The 17,699-nt window shown below is 30.5% G+C and overlaps 2 protein-coding genes across 5 annotated transcripts in view; both read right to left on the reverse strand.

Annotated features, from left to right (window-relative positions):
• Positions 1–8,110, reverse strand: part of LOC139987585 (uncharacterized) — a 66,319-nt gene extending 58,209 nt beyond the window's left edge. The window contains exon 1 of one of the 2 annotated variants that reach the window (XM_072003991.1): positions 6,448–8,110. In XM_072003991.1, the coding sequence (XP_071860092.1) occupies positions 6,448–6,526 (79 nt within the window). In that variant the 5' untranslated portion in view covers positions 6,527–8,110. The remainder of the gene's footprint in view (positions 1–6,447) is intronic. The other variant, XM_072003992.1, reaches the window with a different exon arrangement.
• Positions 8,111–10,468: 2,358 nt separating this feature from the next.
• On the reverse strand, positions 10,469–17,526 carry Atp6ap2 (ATPase H(+)-transporting accessory protein 2). Of its 3 annotated transcripts, XM_072003988.1 has the most exons (8): positions 17,369–17,526; positions 17,138–17,265; positions 16,729–16,959; positions 16,297–16,611; positions 16,094–16,186; positions 13,243–13,440; positions 11,258–11,369; positions 10,469–11,167 (listed from the first exon to the last, which is right to left on the reverse strand). In XM_072003988.1, exons 1-8 carry the CDS (start codon positions 17,433–17,435, stop codon positions 11,088–11,090), a joined length of 1,224 nt encoding a protein of 407 aa, XP_071860089.1. In that variant the 5' UTR covers positions 17,436–17,526; the 3' UTR covers positions 10,469–11,087. The 3 variants fall into 3 exon arrangements, with proteins under 3 accessions (XP_071860089.1, XP_071860091.1, XP_071860090.1); XM_072003990.1 differs by lacking the exon at positions 13,243–13,440; XM_072003989.1 differs by lacking the exons at positions 10,469–11,167; positions 11,258–11,369 and having other exon boundaries at positions 13,412–14,840.
• Positions 17,527–17,699: the final 173 nt, after the last annotated feature.

Below are 17,699 nucleotides of genomic sequence, written 5' to 3' on the forward strand. Positions count from 1 at the left end.
ATCTTATTTTACTTCACTTAAAGTATCCTTTGAAATACCTACGTTCATTTTTATTAGTCGAGTCATTTACTTCGAGTTACTTAAACTTAAATAGGCTTGACTAAAACGATCATGTTTTTTGTTCATTCATTGTATTCACTCGCATCGACTATTATATGTAATAGGCTGTGCAATATATGTAATCAGCCACTAAAGATTTTCCCTGGAAAATTGTCGCTATTTGAACTGTTATAAGTTTATGAAAAATATGCCTGGGCTTATTTTAAAGCGTGATACTTCCTCTTTTGAAATACTGCGTTCATCTTTCTCTAGGACCGTAAAGGTGAAGATACTTTTTCTTTTGTTATACCGTTCTTTGCAATAATTTTATTGAACTCTGAAGGAAAAAAATGTCACCGGCAATAAATCACGAGCAAATTGCACGGTCCGATTTGTATCTCATTTGTAGTGTGCGTGATTAGTATGTTTAGCAAGAACCTAACGAACCTGAGAACTCTGACAGAATAGGACAAGGATTCTTACCTGCATTACACTCGCACTAAACATACACATTTTTCTGACCAATCCGAACTGTTATTTACTTAACTGTAAATATTCTTTCGGGTTCCTATAATCCCACTAATTCCTCGTAGGAGATTTCGGATGTTTACATTTGCAGAAATTTATAATGGTACAAACGTATACACAATGTACGCAAAAATATATAAAGTAGTTAAAGCAAAATAAGGTCAAGTAAAGTAAAGGGATATTTAATGCAAATTACATGCAAGTCGACATTTTTTCAATTTATTAAATATTATAATAGGTACTCTACTTTGAATACTTTATACATTTTTGCACGGTCGGATTTGTATCTCGTGTGTTTCTACACGTGTGTTTAGTGTATATTTAGTGCATTTAACAAGAACCTGACGAGTCTGAAGACTCTAACAGAATCGAACGTGGAATCCTCCTTATACTACACATGCATTAAACATACACAATACGCACATTAAACAAACACACTAACGCAGCCTAAGCATACGCATTATACACACGTTACACGGTTAACACACGCATTAAATACGCTACACACAAGGAACAAGTCCGACCGTGCAATCTCCTCGTGGTGTACCTTGGATTATTACTCCAATGCCGGCGGCTCAACTTTTCATTTAAAGTGCAATAAAATGGCGAAAAAGAAATCGTACATCAAGTTTTTTAAGGACGTCGTAAAGGGAAGACTCAGCTTTACAAAGGCATTTTAAAGCGAATCCCGAAGAAAGTTTTACAAGCTTTGTACAATCATTTGAAAATCTCAAATTTTCGAAAAAGAGAAGTACCTTCACTTTCCCGCTCGTTACACGATATAAAAACATCAGAGTAAGCTTTAAACCTTAACCTTTTTTTTTTCAAGAAGTTTACAACAGTTTGAATGTTCACAATACTTGGTCAAGAATTTAATAATTCTGTAATTTTGCACAAGTTGAGTACGCGTAGTTGTATTTTACTTGATGTAAAATATGCTTTGATGTTTCTATACTTGCTCGCATCAGTCAAGTCATTGATATAAAAATTTAAATAGTTATCAATGATGAATTATAATGAATCTTCTTATTTTACATGACTTACATATTATATACTAAAACAGTCCTTCAATTTTCAACCTAATATCATGTCACAGTTTGGCCGCCTTTTCTGCCTTGCAAACTTGCGATATCTTTTTGCTAATCCTTCATAGCTTAAGAAATTGATCAACGAGACACTTAAAAGTAACTAACCTCCAATGAACTGTAACCAGACTTCCTGTACCACGAGGATTTCCTTTTTCCAACGTAGTCATAATACTTCCTAGCCTTGTTAAGAAATTGAAGTGTATAACGTAAATCAAGCGAGTAAAATGTCTATCACAGCTGCTTTCGGAGAACACCACTTCCCCGAATGCCTGAATTTTCCGATCGTTCTTCTCATCTTTTAAATGCAGACAATTGCCGATAAAAAAAAACACGTGTTAACTATTTTCATCTACACTATGAATCTGCAATATTTCATCAAAATCGTTGTATCACGATGATATTTCTTATTGTGTTTGCATTAATAAACAAAAGTAAAATACATTATACACTTTGCAGAATCAGGCAGTAATTACGCAATTATATCATTTTCTAGTTTATGCTATGACTTTCTTTTATTCTGTCTTTAATATTGGCTTTCCACTTGGATTTAGCCGAATTCTGAAACCGGTAGAAATTTGAAAATTAAATTAAGAAATTTAATGAAATGGCTTATAAAAAATTTGTCCTTCCTGTGAAATAATAAATTTCGTAATTATTGTTGGTATTCTATAAAGCAGGCAGTATTTTGCAATTACGTGGAACACGCGATGTATAATATCCGACCGGAACTGGTTTGGCCCGAATGGAAACGTCTCGGTACACACGTATAACGTTCGATTCGATAAAAAGAAAAAGTAGCATTCGAGGACCTTCACTCACCAAAAAATCTTCCGCGTGGAAACGTACTTACGTTCAATGCGTTTCTCATCGAAGATCAACACTTACTGCGCTTAAACAACGTGTGTGTAGTTTTACATATTATGTATTTAAGCGATATAATACGAATAATATTGATATTGTGTAAATAATTTTATTTATATCATGTCATTTATAATACTATTTGCATAATATTATTTATATTAACGAAACAGTATTTTCATACAATATATAGATGATTTACAACGGTCAGAAGATAAAGAAAAAGTTTGATCATCGATCAAACGTACATTTTACATAAATCAATTCTTTCAAATTTTTGTACATGAATATCTAAAAAATTCATGATTGATGAGATATTTACGCAGAGTGAATCAACAAGGACTGCCACCTAGAATAACTTGTTATTTATTGATCTTACCAAAATGTGTTTCTGTGAAAACACATTGTATTTGATAAGACCTGTGTGAATACTGATCGATTTTTGCCTATCTTTCTTTTTTCTTTCTTTTTTTTTTTTTTTTGTACTTCTTTTTAACCGCAACATTGTAGATCAATTCAATATCATTATACCTCATTAAATTCGAATCATTGAATTTTAATAAATTGAAGACCGATTCAATATTATCGTTATACCTTATTAAATTGGAATCATTGGATTTTAATAAGGTATTATGATTTCAAATTGATCTTGAATCATAAAACAAAATGAAAATATTTCGCGAAATATCATTAAAGAATTGAATCAGAAACTTTTTCAATGCTTCTGTTCAAAGTATTTGTGAACATAGGATAATCTTAAATTGCCTAATATAATCCCTGCTAGAGTATTTCCCATTACATTGGCAGGATAGTGGCTTAAAATAATTATCTTTAAGCTTTTTAAATTTCAATCTTGCAAGTAATTTTACACAGTAAAACACTCAAGTACGCATCAAGGGAAACGATTTCCCTCGATTGCTGCTCGAAAAATGACCCTGACACGTCAGTATACCTAAATTGCAGTACAGTGAACATTGTAATTATCGTTGAACGTCACATTACCATATAGCATATTTGACCTTCACCAAACAACCCCATAAAATGTAGATAACAGCCAGATGATAGCCAACAATAAATGACAGGAAAATCTACTTTTCCAAAATTAAATTTTCCTACTAAAAATTTCTAGATGGAGAAATGTACAAGCAGATCGAATAGAACCGTTGAATATGCAACATTATTCTTTTTGTAATTAACAATTCACAGAATCACCACTCAGGTGACGAATTCACGATTTCACGGTTATTACAGTTTAGATTGTATTTATGTGTCACTATTATTCTATCAAACCTGTATGAAGCATTTTATTCCCTATATACAATACATTCAGTTTTCTATTTGGTTTGTTAATTTGTTATTTTTCTTACTTTTTGATTCTTTGCTTTATTGTTAGAAAATAAAATATTCGACAGCAGTTATCCAGCCTTCATTGAACGATGGTTAAATTAAAACATTTTTCGGGCACGTTATGGATTGATTCAATTGTCCAGGACAACTGATTTCTTATATTAAAAGCAAGCACATTTACTTTGCAATCCGCGTTTTCAGCCCAATTTTCGAGCACGAAAGTGGCATGAATTGGGGGCACATTCTTTTAGAAGACCGTTACATAACTTCATCGCTGATTCTACGCAGCAAGATCGGTTAAACACTGTAATAAGCAAGTCCCAGTTAAGCATGATATATTCATCATTCTTAGATCACTCAAACTGTAAGACTCTTTGACAACAGCGTGGTAAGTCGATATTTCAAAAGTTTGACACCATAAGCACTGAAACAAATTGTCGATTGTACCAATTGCGTACATCACCCTAATCATTGAATTTAACCGCCTTAGGGACAAGTCCATAATCACGCGTAAGTCACGCGCAACCAGCGATTACCATTGCTTGTAACACTTGCAAGGCAAATAAAAGGCCATTGACGACATTCAAAAATTGTCCAGGTTACCATCAATTATGCAAAATATTGCTGTCATGTGCATGTTCTGTATTTCTTGACGTAAATGGTTATAAAAAAAATGATTTATACGAAATCCGTAGTTTCTTGTTCATACACAGGCACCCATAAAAATGTTCCTACACTCCATAAAAAGGTCATTTTTATCAAAACAAAATACTAAAATGAAATTACGCTGCAGAGCTATAAGAGCTATTTTATTATTGTCCTATGTGTGTAAATAAATATCTTATTATACGAAACATTTATATATATATATATATATATATGTATGTATGTTTTATTTAAATGAAAATGACCTTCTTAGAGAACGTACGAAGATTTCTGACACTGACTGTACGTTTTTTTTAGATTTTGTTAGGTTGTCCGAAATGTTTCCTTCGTTTTATAAGGAAATAATAGACGCACAATGTTTTTTGTTTTATATTAGTTTATTGAATTATACACGAACATAATAATAGAAATAGAACGAAATGGGTGACACCTAATTCAATAAAATAATATAAAACAGAAATTGTTGTTCATCTATTATCGTCTTATGAAACGAAAGAAACTTTCCGGAAAACCTAATATTTTATATAATATAATAGTCATCGCCTGACCATTAGTTTTTCCAAATGATTGACACTGTCATTAAATTCATCTGTAACTTAAATGTTCTAAGGCAGATATAATTGGATTTTTTCTAAAAGCGAACAATAACGAATTTATTACCTTGGGCAGTCTTTTAGACATTTAAGTGTTCTTAGCGACCATGAAAAGTATTTTGTAATGAAAGAAATAACATGCTACTTTATCAACAATAATTTAGATAAGCTAAATTTTGTCCATTTTACAGCAAGACCATATAATTTGCATAGAATAATCGAATGGAAAACAGATATGATTTAGTAATTAAGCCTAAACTTAAAAACTGCCGATAGCTATATTCCTGGTTTTTACGTATGTATAGATACTACGGTATTAAACTAATTAGAAACTCAGGTTTAAAATAAGGAATTTTACAAATATCTTTCAAGTATTTCAGTTTCTTATGTAAACTAGTACGCTTAATGATATCAAGTGATTCATTATTACGTTTTTTCCAAATAGAAACAAGATTGGAGGAAATTCTTCACCGAGGAAATTTTGCTCAACTTTCTTTGTAGAAGAAATAGGTAAAAATATTATTCGATCTAGAAAATTTGTATTTAAACAATAAAATATGTTCCTTTTATTAGTTTTGTCTGACATAGAAATCTTCAAAGATACATAGATAAACAGCATTTTCCTGTGCTATAATTGAATCCTGTAATTTTCCAGTGGCCTAAACACAGGGCAATAAGTTAACAATGTAATATACGATGCAAATATTTGAAATACATTACTACTTCACATTAATCATTACAAACAAATTATATAAAAAAAAAGAGCAACAGAAATATTATAAAATAATTGCCTCGAGATAAGAAAAGAACACATAATATTTCACAGACAAAAATTTACGTTCTGAAAATGTAAATAAACTTATCAATTAATGTTGATATATCTAATGAATCGTGTTAATGAAAGATAATCGTCATATTTTTAAAACAACTTATAAGAAAAGATAACAAATTTAAAAAGTTCATGTATCGCGTCCTAGTATCAAAAATACAGAGAAGAAATATCGACAAGCATATTAGTTTTAAATTTTGAAATATCGTTGTTAAACATAAAAGAGAAATTTTATTTTTTTAATCTCTTGCGCAGACTATTTTTACAAGATTAAATTGCCGAATCTATTCTTCAATTATCATTTAAAAATAATTATGATAATTAGCGTAACATAACTTGATCCGAGTCTACATCTAATAATATTTCTAGGCATGAAATATTGCGTTTATAATTATGCTCATATATTAAACTCATAACACACATAATTTGTTAAAGCAATTAATATTATTAGAAGAATATTTAATAAAGATAATGGTGATTATTTTGGATACAGACTTACCTACCCCTTCGATCACGTAACGATCCTTAGAACTCATGTCTGCAATCTCCGTCACACTCACGACGATTTTCACGCTCATCGCTGTACTATCAGATGTTGAATAATTGTAGATCCGTATTCTGGCACTTGGGGAACAACTAATCGTCACTGTCCTTTCAAACTTCTTGTTTTCGATATCTAGCGATAATAACTTTGACGTCAATAACTCACAATTGCCCACGAGATTCTTTATCACATATCCTTTTCCAATTCCTTTAATCACTTCTTTCCTAATAACAATTACTTTCTTCGTTTAAAACGTTGGGAATGTTTTCAATAAGAGTTATACTGTTTTGCAACGGTTGAGATGTTCCGATTTTAATCGACTAGTGATTCAATGAAAATAACAGATTACAATATAATCTCCCGTGTTACAAATTCCACGTGTAACTAGAATATTTGCCGCGTCAATTATTTTACACGTGAAAACGTGGAACGCGCATAAATCATACATACCTACACGCGCGGAATAAGAATTCTTCTTTCATTTATTTAACATGCATAATGTGTTTAACGTGCACAAAATGAAGTAGACTTGAATGCTTGTTTTCACAGGATGTGCGACGACTAAACGAATACAAATTTTCTTTTAACAAACTCTATCACATGTTTTACAATGTTCTTGCTTGACCTTTAGAATTCAACCAGAATAAGTAATATCGCAGATTCGTGTCTCGTTATTATTCGCTATTTTTATTAAATATACGTGGATTGATGTATCGCTCTGACGGTTTGTGGTAATTCTTGAATCTATGCGGAAATCACTTCTCCGAGTATGTATCGCGACTGATACAAAGAAAGCTACCTACTGTTAATCTGAACTCTTGTTATGATACTATAATCCCAGGCACATTAACACAGCGCTTCCTGCGGGCCATAGCATAACCTTGAAAGAGTCTAGACGTCGCAGACTATGTTACGTAAAGCCAAAGTTACGAACTCCGATTTTCCGGCTTCTTGAAGATACAGATGGCCAGCAAAGATACCGCATCGTTGATAACATCGTTGTTGTTTCTCGAAATGCGCGCACATTTTCCTCAAAAGTCATCTTTATCTCTTCTATGTTTTATATGTAAAGCAACAATTACCTTTCTCTTACACAATAGCGGCCTGATTGTTTGATTCTATTCGATTACGAGTAAAATATTCTGTCGAAAGATATGCGACGACAAAAGAACACGAAGATGCAACTGGATAATAAAGATTATTTCTTTTGTTGGTTTTATCCGATATTCTTCTTCAAGAGTATAGAATCACACTATTTGTGGAAAATTCTGTTGATCGATATTATATTTTTAATTCTTCCGTTGATCCATCAGTTTATCTTCGATCCTTGCAACGTTGATATCAATAAGTTCCATTTATAGTTTTCCTTGTTGCTAACATATTTTTCGAATACATTAGAGTTCAATAGTTGAAAGATGTGATATAGCACATTATTGATAGTTTTTAATTTAGAGCTCGGTTTTAATTAAAATTAATAATGGTAGCTTGATTACCTACTGTGCAAATAATTTTATTTTACAAAACTGTACTAATAGTGCTCTTGAAAATTCGTTCAATATTAGAACACAGTAGTTCGAAGATACGACATAATACTATTAACAGGATTTAATTTGATGGAAATAATTTCATCTCGGTCTTGAAAACGTGGTTCGCAAAAATAATTGTAAATGGTTTTTACACCGTTCTCATTATTTTTCTTTCATTCGTGCTTGCCTCTACGCATAACACATCGAAATATAAGATAAAATACTTCATTCGATTCTTCGAGAAACACGCGATATTGTTAAAAGATTATTAAATTGTTTCTATTCCTTTCAATCATATTAACAGCTGTAAACACAATACCTTGCACCATATCTCTGGAAATTTGCATTTAAAATCACCATATTCCTCGTCACTGGCCGTAACAGTTATCATAGAGATTGCCGGTTCACAGAATTGTTTTCGTATTACCAACGAAAGGAAGAGTCAACAAAAACAACTGCGAAGGACGAGAAAATAAAGGAACGTGAGTCCTTTTTCTCTCTGCTGTTCATTCAAATGATAAGTATTTTCACAAAAGCAGCTTGAAGTTCACTTATCGAAAGATGCCTGGATGGTCACGAACCACGTGGTAAACAACTATTGTAATTTTCGAATAACAAAACTTGACGCATGTGTGACGGAAACTTTGCAAATCAACACTACCCTACATCCATTAAGCCGGATTCAACGTAAGTGACAGAAACCACTGCTCCTTCTTACCTGTAACGACAGGTGTATAGTTTGGTGGGAAACTAAAGGTATATTCGAGTGGGGATCGTGAAGGTGGGGACTAAACCTTCAAGAACGTATAGTGGAGAGGCACAAGGTAACCTCTGTTCTTGCGTCTTGTAATAAAATTTATTGTTTTAACAATCTAACTTCGGGCTATTATATTATTCGGACGTTTAAATTGTCGAAATCGTTCGACGAGGTTGAATTCTTTCGAGCTTGCTGAAATAATCGAACTACTTTAATGTTCGAATTACTCGATTACTACTCAGTTTAGATATTCGAAACTTTCAAAGCTACGAGACTTCGTATAATAATATCGATAATGTCAGTGTTGTGTCGACAAACGTTTCTTTGAAGGTTGAGTAGATTGATGGAATAGACTAACACTATATAGAATATATATCAAAGGTGAAAAGAATAGAACGGAAAAAAAGAAAGGCTGAAAATATTCGTCCGATTGTGAGCGTAGCTTAGCTTGTATCTTGCTTTTTTAAACTTTTCGTTAAAGGACATTCGATTTTTCCGAGTTTATCGTAGGCGAGTGTTTGCGCTTACTTGAATCGTTATACGCTATCTCTGTCTGTTATGACTACAATTTCGAAGTGTGATTAAAAAGCAAGATAATGTAATTCGTAAGGAAAAAAAGTCCACGGAATATGAAAATATTTTTTTAAAATTTTTTAACAGAGCATTCAGAGCTGAATCAGGGATCAACATTGAAAAGTAAAAATATTTTTCTTAGCTTCGTAAAATGAGTCAAACGAGAAGAATAATCTTTTGTAATTGTAATTAAAAAGAAAGGAGTGTTTTTACGTGTAATAATTACGGATGTACAAATTCTTTTATGCTGGTGGCTTTCGTAAAAGTCAGCAAAAACTGATAACTTTAATCATATGATATACGCTACAACATGCTCCGCCTTAAAGAAAATCTCAGGCATCGAGTATTAAAGCGATCGATTTAACATGGAATGATTTTTACAATTAGTTGACTTCGGAGGAAACAAAAAAAACAAAAGATCAGATTCTGTACTTATGTTAGTATCGCGTAGTGATTGGATGCAATTATGATCGAGAAGATTATGAATCACCGTGGAACGATTTAAAACAGTAATTAGCGATGTTGTTTCACGATTAATATATAGATACTGAAAATCTCCACTTGTTGCAATAACAGTTGTCATCTGGCATAAAATACGCAAATGTTACGAATTACGAATTATGACTGACTTGCAAAGTATATTACTACCGTAGGAAAAATGGAGCAGGAAAAAGGGGATTTTCTTTAATATACAATGCACAATAAACTCTTAATTGATCGAAGAAAGAAGCTATAAAATTATCTTTTGTTTGTCTGTCATATATATTAATTTATAATACATCATTATTTATATATTATATTAATACAGTATTCCTATGGAATGATCTATATGTATACTGACACGGGCTTATTATAGTTTTCATAGTTTTCATTTTCATGAAAATACTGTTATTGAACTAACAAAATTTTCTAAGTGAAAAAATATACAAATGCATCGTACAAACTAAATTCAATCACAAAGTAAACCTATAAGATAAGTATACTAAAGACATAGTATATTTGGTAACTGTTTTTTGTGCAATAAATATGTGCAATTTCTTAGTCAAAATTTGTATATGTATAAAAAGGATATCGCTTCGCGAGATAACACCGATTCATGAAAATCAAGATTACCAATCAGTACCGCATAATTCGATTTAATATTTGTCAGATAAAATTTTACAGATTAACTCATTGATTCTTTCGATACAAATTTTCATAATATTTAAAGACAGTTCAAATTTCAAAATTTGTTAAATCTCTAAGGTCATAATATAATATGGTATGATCTGTTTTATAATTATTGGTTACTTTAGGTAACAAAAAGCTCAACTTAACTTAAAAGTTAACTTAAAAGTTAACTTTCGTAACATTATTTTATATAACTACACATTTGCATACATGTTCTGCTATTATTTGTACTCGTTTATGACAAATTTGACCAACTTCGAACATTTTTATTGTTATCCTACGAGTATGATTTAGTAATCATTTATTGGTTAAATGTAATATGCAACAAAGAATACCAGACATTGTTTACACTAAGTTGAATAATTAATATTAATGATTAACCGTTTACAAATACACATTTTACAAATGAGTATATCATAGTGATTCGTTACATCTCTAGGATACAAAATGATACCACATCGATTCGAAGTGAAATTTTAGATGCATGTCATACGAATCATTGATAAATTAAGTACAGATTATATGCAGAACATTCTTTTCATTATTATATGTTTAGCTTGTATTTACATTTAATTATCCTTCTTCATACGATTAGAAGTCATCCTGTATATTATAGAATCTCGGCCTGGATCCATTTGCGAAATGGCAACTGTTTTCGTAATAAATCAAAGTTAAAACAATACTTGTATATATTATTTGATAAAATAATAATGATAATAAACGAAAAATTATTACGTACTGCAAATAGCAAACAGTGAAAAGACAAAAACAACTCCAAACCATAAGAGGATATTAAAGATAATGGGATAATTTTCCGTGTAGTCTTTCGAGCGCGAGCGAATCGTTACGTCCTGGAACAAAAATCTTCATGTGTAAAATATTACATATTACACATTATTGCAGCAGTATAGCTGCAAGAAAATTGATGCATTTATTAAATGTGTTCTAAATCGTGTAATATTAGCAATTAACAAGTGTTTTTAGTATTATATGAAATGTAGCTGGTGTAAACATAAATTTTACAAAATTCTTGTGTTTTGTGTCTATTATACTTTGTAAATGATATATTTTTGTTTATTTAATACGTTTCGTACATCGTGGATCATTGGTGGACCACGTTGATCGATAAAAGCAAAATTTTAGCTTGAAAGTGTAACTAAATTATTTCGTACAAAACGTATTAAGATATTATTCGTATTATGTTTTTCTACTATAAGATCAGCATGCATCTTACCGAGTAATAATACAATCAAACAACATTATAATTACAAGATAATTAAGAAATATTATTATTATCTACCTGGTGATTCACTTAACTCGACAAATACTCGCGAAGTATTCATTTTAAGAAACAACGAGAAAGAAATTCTAATATTTCTTAAATCTAAACGATCAACATTCAAATATTCAAATACCAGCGAAATTCTAATATAATTCTAATATATGCCACTTAAAAAAATGAAGCGATGAAATTGGTAACAATGGATAGAAGCATTGTACGTAAAACACGAGTATGTGATTAAATATACATTCAAAGAAACTGAACTATCAGCAACAAGCATTTAATAAGGAGCGGTGCGTCTCTAAAGCTTTCAATAAATTTTTATAAGCGTGTGAATAATATCTGGCAAACTGAAACCACGTACATCCTTTACTTTAACGATTATATCTACATTCATTATGCGATGATTATGTGAAATGTTTTGCGTTTCTATTTTAGTAATGTCGTGTAATTTAAGAATAAAATATTTCAGTCAGTATATTAGGTATGAAATACGTGTAGCATATTGAATGATAATGATTCAATGAAGACGTGCTTTATTTCAAATAAAACTAAAGTAAAGTTATTAGTAGTTAACGTAGTAGCTTACATTAGACTTGTTGTAGGTTTAAATACATAAAACAAGTAAACGTAACGAACTACATATTAATGTATTTCATTTTATTATATTTATTATTTTATAGCTTCCAAAATTATTCATTCACGTTATATGAAAAGATCGCAGCCCTCCGAGATACGCACACGTACCTTTTACTGTAATAAAAATTGAAATAAAAAAAAAGATCCTTAAATATTGCAATTAAGAATGAGATGTGTTATGCGTGATTGTTGAGTAATAAACCTTAAAATCATAGAAGTAAAAGAAGTATGTGGTGTCAATGTAAGTAATATTCTTGATCAATGGAATACTTTAATGTACTGTCCAATAATATAGAATAATATGAACTCTTGTTTGAAAGCATTTTCCACGGGTGACAACGTATTCTGTACCCGTATCCGCACTCGCACGGCTTTCAGGCACTCATTGTCAAAAACATGCCCTAAGGTTCTACTCGAATTTTTAAGCTGCTCATAATTTTCAATTTTATTTATCATCTTATAAGTATCTCGATTTATTTCATCCAAATAAGACACCCCGAATCATATGGATATTTATCAAAATCATACACAATTTAACAAAGGCATACATAAAATTGTATACATGTCTCGTAACGAAACGACTATTGAGTAAAATATTAGATCTGTATGCTAACAAAATATAAAAGCTAAAGAATATTCTTTTACATTGAAGTATATCGCTAAAATAAATGGGGATACATATCGAACATTCCTCCAATAAGCGTATCCCTAATTTTCGTTTGATAAAATGCGTATAAATTATAAATTGTCAAATAATATGCAAATTAAAACTTTAGAATGCATGTTAAGGGGTTTCGTGATACCTGTCCTATATTTTGTGTGTTGGAATATATATCCATATTAGTCATATCCTGATTCTCACTGATTCCACTATCATCACGAATATCGCTATTCGCAGTAGAATTATTCATATCACTGTAGTTTGTGCTAGTGTTATTATTACTTGTATTCGAATCCTCTTCGTCTTCTATCTTTTTCTTTTCACCTCGTTGATCATCTTGCTATAAGTACATGTGTTTATGTAAGCAACACATTGTTGCACAACTCAAATAATCCAAACCTAATTTATTGGTAGTCACAGTAGTTGTCGATTTTGGATTCTGTATATGTTCGATAATATTGTGAACATTGTGTAGAGTGGACATTTTATTAGGCTCCTTATAACGTGTTTGAACTTATGACGACTACTGTGAAAGCTAATATCCAGGCATATATTATACCTTTTCACAAAATGTACTATTTACTAAAAATTATTCGTTTCTAATCTTTGTTTCCAATTAAATCATATATTTTATTTTACGTATTAAGATAGTTCAATGACTGAATATGCCCTACGCTAATTGTCAGAGCAATCCTAATATTGTAGATTTTTATAATCGAGCAACAAAAGAGAGATTATGCTATCCTATTATATCACCAAATATGTAGATAATAAAAGGAAGAATCAACAAATACAAGAATACGTGAATACATGAGAATAACAATTTCCTATGCCTTCCAGTTAAACTAACAAAACCAGAACCAGAATTTATTGTTTATTGAACCTTAAGCGTTCTCTCCTATTTCGCCTGATGCCGTGCTAGATAACCAACATAAATTTGTCGCCATTATCTTTCATTTTGATAGTTTTGCCTATTCCTTTATGAATTCGTTTTGTTTCCTAAGAAACTTAAATATTTCACATAAATTTAAATGTTCGTCGCGAATACTAGTGATCGCAATTGGTGATCGTCGACCGCTTGTTCGCACCATTGATTGAAGTCATCAATAAGGGCATTGAACAACTAATAGCATTGAATGTGCAGGAATATCAACTACTAGCAACAGTCAGCGTAAAGCTTGACTACATTGCTTTTCATTTCATAACATCAAAAGATGTTATTACTGCTAATAACAACCATCAGTGGTTGTGATGAAAAATTGGGAAATTCTGACTGAAATTTGTAATTCCGCTGTTCCGATATATATAATATTATATAGTACCTATAAATATGTAAAAGTTTAATAAAATCAGTAATTCAATGAATATTGTGCTCTGTTTGTTAAAAGAAAATGTATTAATATATTAATTTGAAATTTGTTTTTGTATATTCTGTAGAAAATCAAATGTTGAATATTTCTTGGTAATTTAACATACCAAGAAAATGTTTTGAATCATAAATATCGTCTGCATAGTTCATTAGCATGTTTGAAAATCATGCAAAAAGCTATCTCTACTTTTATACACTTGTTGAGTTTCAATAGAATATCTGTTCATGCAACAATACGAACGTACCTTTATCACATTATTATTATTATTATTATTATTATAGTTATCATTATAGTTGTTGTTATTAAATATTGTACTATTATTCATCCGTTTAGCTTCCGAAGCAGATTCTAGATTTTTAGTTCTATTAGCCTATAAAATATATAGGTGTTAGACACAATCATTGGATATTCTAACATAACTTTTATTGTACTTGTAATGCAAATGTGAAATCATTATTTACGTAAATTAAAAACATTTATCAGTGACAGTTTGAAATCTTTTCATCGCAAAATTCGGTTTCAACATGGAGCACAGCTAGTTTCGGATGTGTTACAAATAGTCATATCCTAATATTGTGAACCTAATATTATTTTATCAACAAATTTTCATTATATCCAATCCAATAAATAAGTCGGATAAGTACAGTATGTTAGAGAAATGTAGATCCAATTTGCCATCTTTATCAACAGCTTCTTCAAAAGCTAGAATATAATATATTAAATGTATTACAAAAGCTATATATAAGGTGTTGTTCAAATCCTTTCATAAAATTGTTGTTTAGTTTATATTAGATGATATTAACATACATTATAAATGCAAACAGTTGTTTCATTAAATAAATGGTTACAGGATATGGCAGTATTGATAGTACAAATGCATATAAAATTATTTTTCATGCAAAAATAAATAGAAGATTTAAAATATATTTTCGTAAATTCGGTCATGTCTGGAAAAAAGATAACGTTCATTCTAACGATCTTGTTTTATATTTTATACAAATGTTATTTTTACTTAACTTAAAATCATAATATCGACTTCCCAGATTTTCGAAAGTGCTAAATAAATGAAGTAATTTATTATTCACTTTTGCTAATTGCTTACAAATCTTAAGTTCCATAGAGAGAAGTAGTATTTAATATCAAATAAATTTATTCTATGTTTTATTTATTTGCGCACAATACATTTGTAGCATCAACATTGCTGAATATTATACATGAAATTACGCATGGTCTATTAACTGTAATATTTTATGAAAAACATATTTGGATAAATGCACACACTTACTGAAATATATAGTTTCTTCTCATTTTTCTATGAAATATCGGTTAGTTACTGATTTAATAAACATGTAAAATGATTTCAATTGATCCTTTTTCAAATTTTGCGAATTTATAAAGTCATATATAAGCCACTAATTTTCAATATTAATTTTTCTACGAACCCTGACTTGAAAAAAATCGCTTTATAATAGAAAGAATTAATAGAAAAAATTGATAACTTGAAATATGCAAAATTTGAAGAAATCAATTTTGGCCGAATTTCATACGGTGTATTTAACTCGTATCTTTGTTATTTATAATTACGAGTTTATTTTATAAACGTATATAACTTTAAATACAAACCGTATCTGGAGCATCCCGTTTTTGCCTGTCTAAAGTTACTGAACGGATATGATGTACCTTAGTTGCATCATTTGTGAATGCCACAATCAATACCTGAATAAAAAATATTAAAGTTTTATTAGATTCTAGTATATTATACAATATAATAAAAATAATGTATCTATATATCAACAGTTTTTAGAAATGTTATAAAGGATTCTTACCTGACCATCATAAGCTTGAATAAATGCATCATGAATAACATTCAAAGCATTATTCAACAATGACAGGGCTTCCCTAGATGCAGTTGAATTACTTCCATAAGTATCTAAAATCGGACGCAAAGAAGATACAACAAGCCAATAAATATCAGGCTTTGAATCTGGTTTGATCGCTGAAGGTGCTTTGTTAGCAATAGCATGGAGTAATTGTACTTCTTCAAGGAATTTTTTGTCCTCTTCTCTTCCTAGGCTTAAAGCTCTTAAAGATGTTTCATCGATGGGAGTGGGTTTTAATTCTCCAAGAGCAGATTGTCCTAGCTGAATTTGTATTGAATAAAAATTATTTTAATTTCAATCAGAATATTCGTCCACAAACTTTATTTATAATAAAATTTTATTAAAAAGATTTATCATTTTATCAAAGCTAATACTTACAGCATCCAAACCATCACCTAAAGATATCCTCACTAAGGTATTATCGTTGTCTCTCTCCTCAAGACGTTCTCTAAGAGCCTGCCATGTTGTTTCTTCAACTTCATTCACATTTAAAGGAAATCTTTTTCCTTTTGGTATGTCCAAAGAATCTACTCCTTCTATCGCTACTGCAACAACAGCTTCTGGAAGTCTAAATGGATCAGTGATAGAAATGCCGCTCCATATTCCTCTCTATAATAACAAAAATTATAACATTCAATTAAAATTTTAATTATTACAAGCTCTGTGCTTCACAATCTTTAATAGAAGAATTCTACATCTAATTTTCTAACTTTCTTTATATTCTTTTGATTAAGATTTAGAGAATAGTATTAAATGAAGGTATATAAAAGATAACTTAAAGATGCACCAGTTTGACAGTGAAACCTAGAGCAGCAGCTAATACTTCTTTAAGCAAGCTTTGTTCTACTTCTTCATTCCCATTGAACATAACACTATTTGGACTGTGTAAAACTACAAAATCTCCACTTGCATTAACTGTAACAATAGAAGACAGCAATTGTAATTCCTGAACCTTGTTAATTAATTGAATATACATTAAAGCTTAAATATCATTTGGAACGTTATATAAATTTCGTACCTGCAACTAATGCAGCTACAAAACACAAAAATAATTTGAACATTTTTATTCTGAAAGATATCGCCATAAAATTAAGACACTCCCTTAAATTCGATACCAATTCACAAACTGATCATATGACCACAAAGGAGTATACAGCACATTAACGTAATAGAAGGCTTAGTAACAGATGTATGTGCTGACATATAGTAACAATTGCATGAACTGCGTAGTCATAAGTAGGTAATGTAGAATGTAATGTACAAGACTGATTATAATAGAAGAGTATAATGTATAATGTAGAAGACACGTAGATAATGTAGAACACGTGTTTTCACACCTAACTTATGAG

Source organism: Bombus fervidus, chromosome 5, assembly GCF_041682495.2.
Source record: "Bombus fervidus isolate BK054 chromosome 5, iyBomFerv1, whole genome shotgun sequence".
Taxonomy (NCBI): domain Eukaryota; kingdom Metazoa; phylum Arthropoda; class Insecta; order Hymenoptera; family Apidae; genus Bombus; species Bombus fervidus.

Coding starts and splice junctions, on each gene's coding strand:
- Atp6ap2 (XM_072003988.1), bottom strand. CDS start 17,435: ATGGCGATATCTTTCAGAATAAAAATGTTCAAATTATTTTTGTGTTTT. Junction 16,612..16,728: donor TAGGTGATGGTTTGGATGCT/GTAAGTATTAGC, acceptor ATACAAATTCAG/CTAGGACAATCTGCTCTTGG. Junction 16,187..16,296: donor TTCAAGCTTATGATGGTCAG/GTAAGAATCCTT, acceptor TTTTTTATTCAG/GTATTGATTGTGGCATTCAC.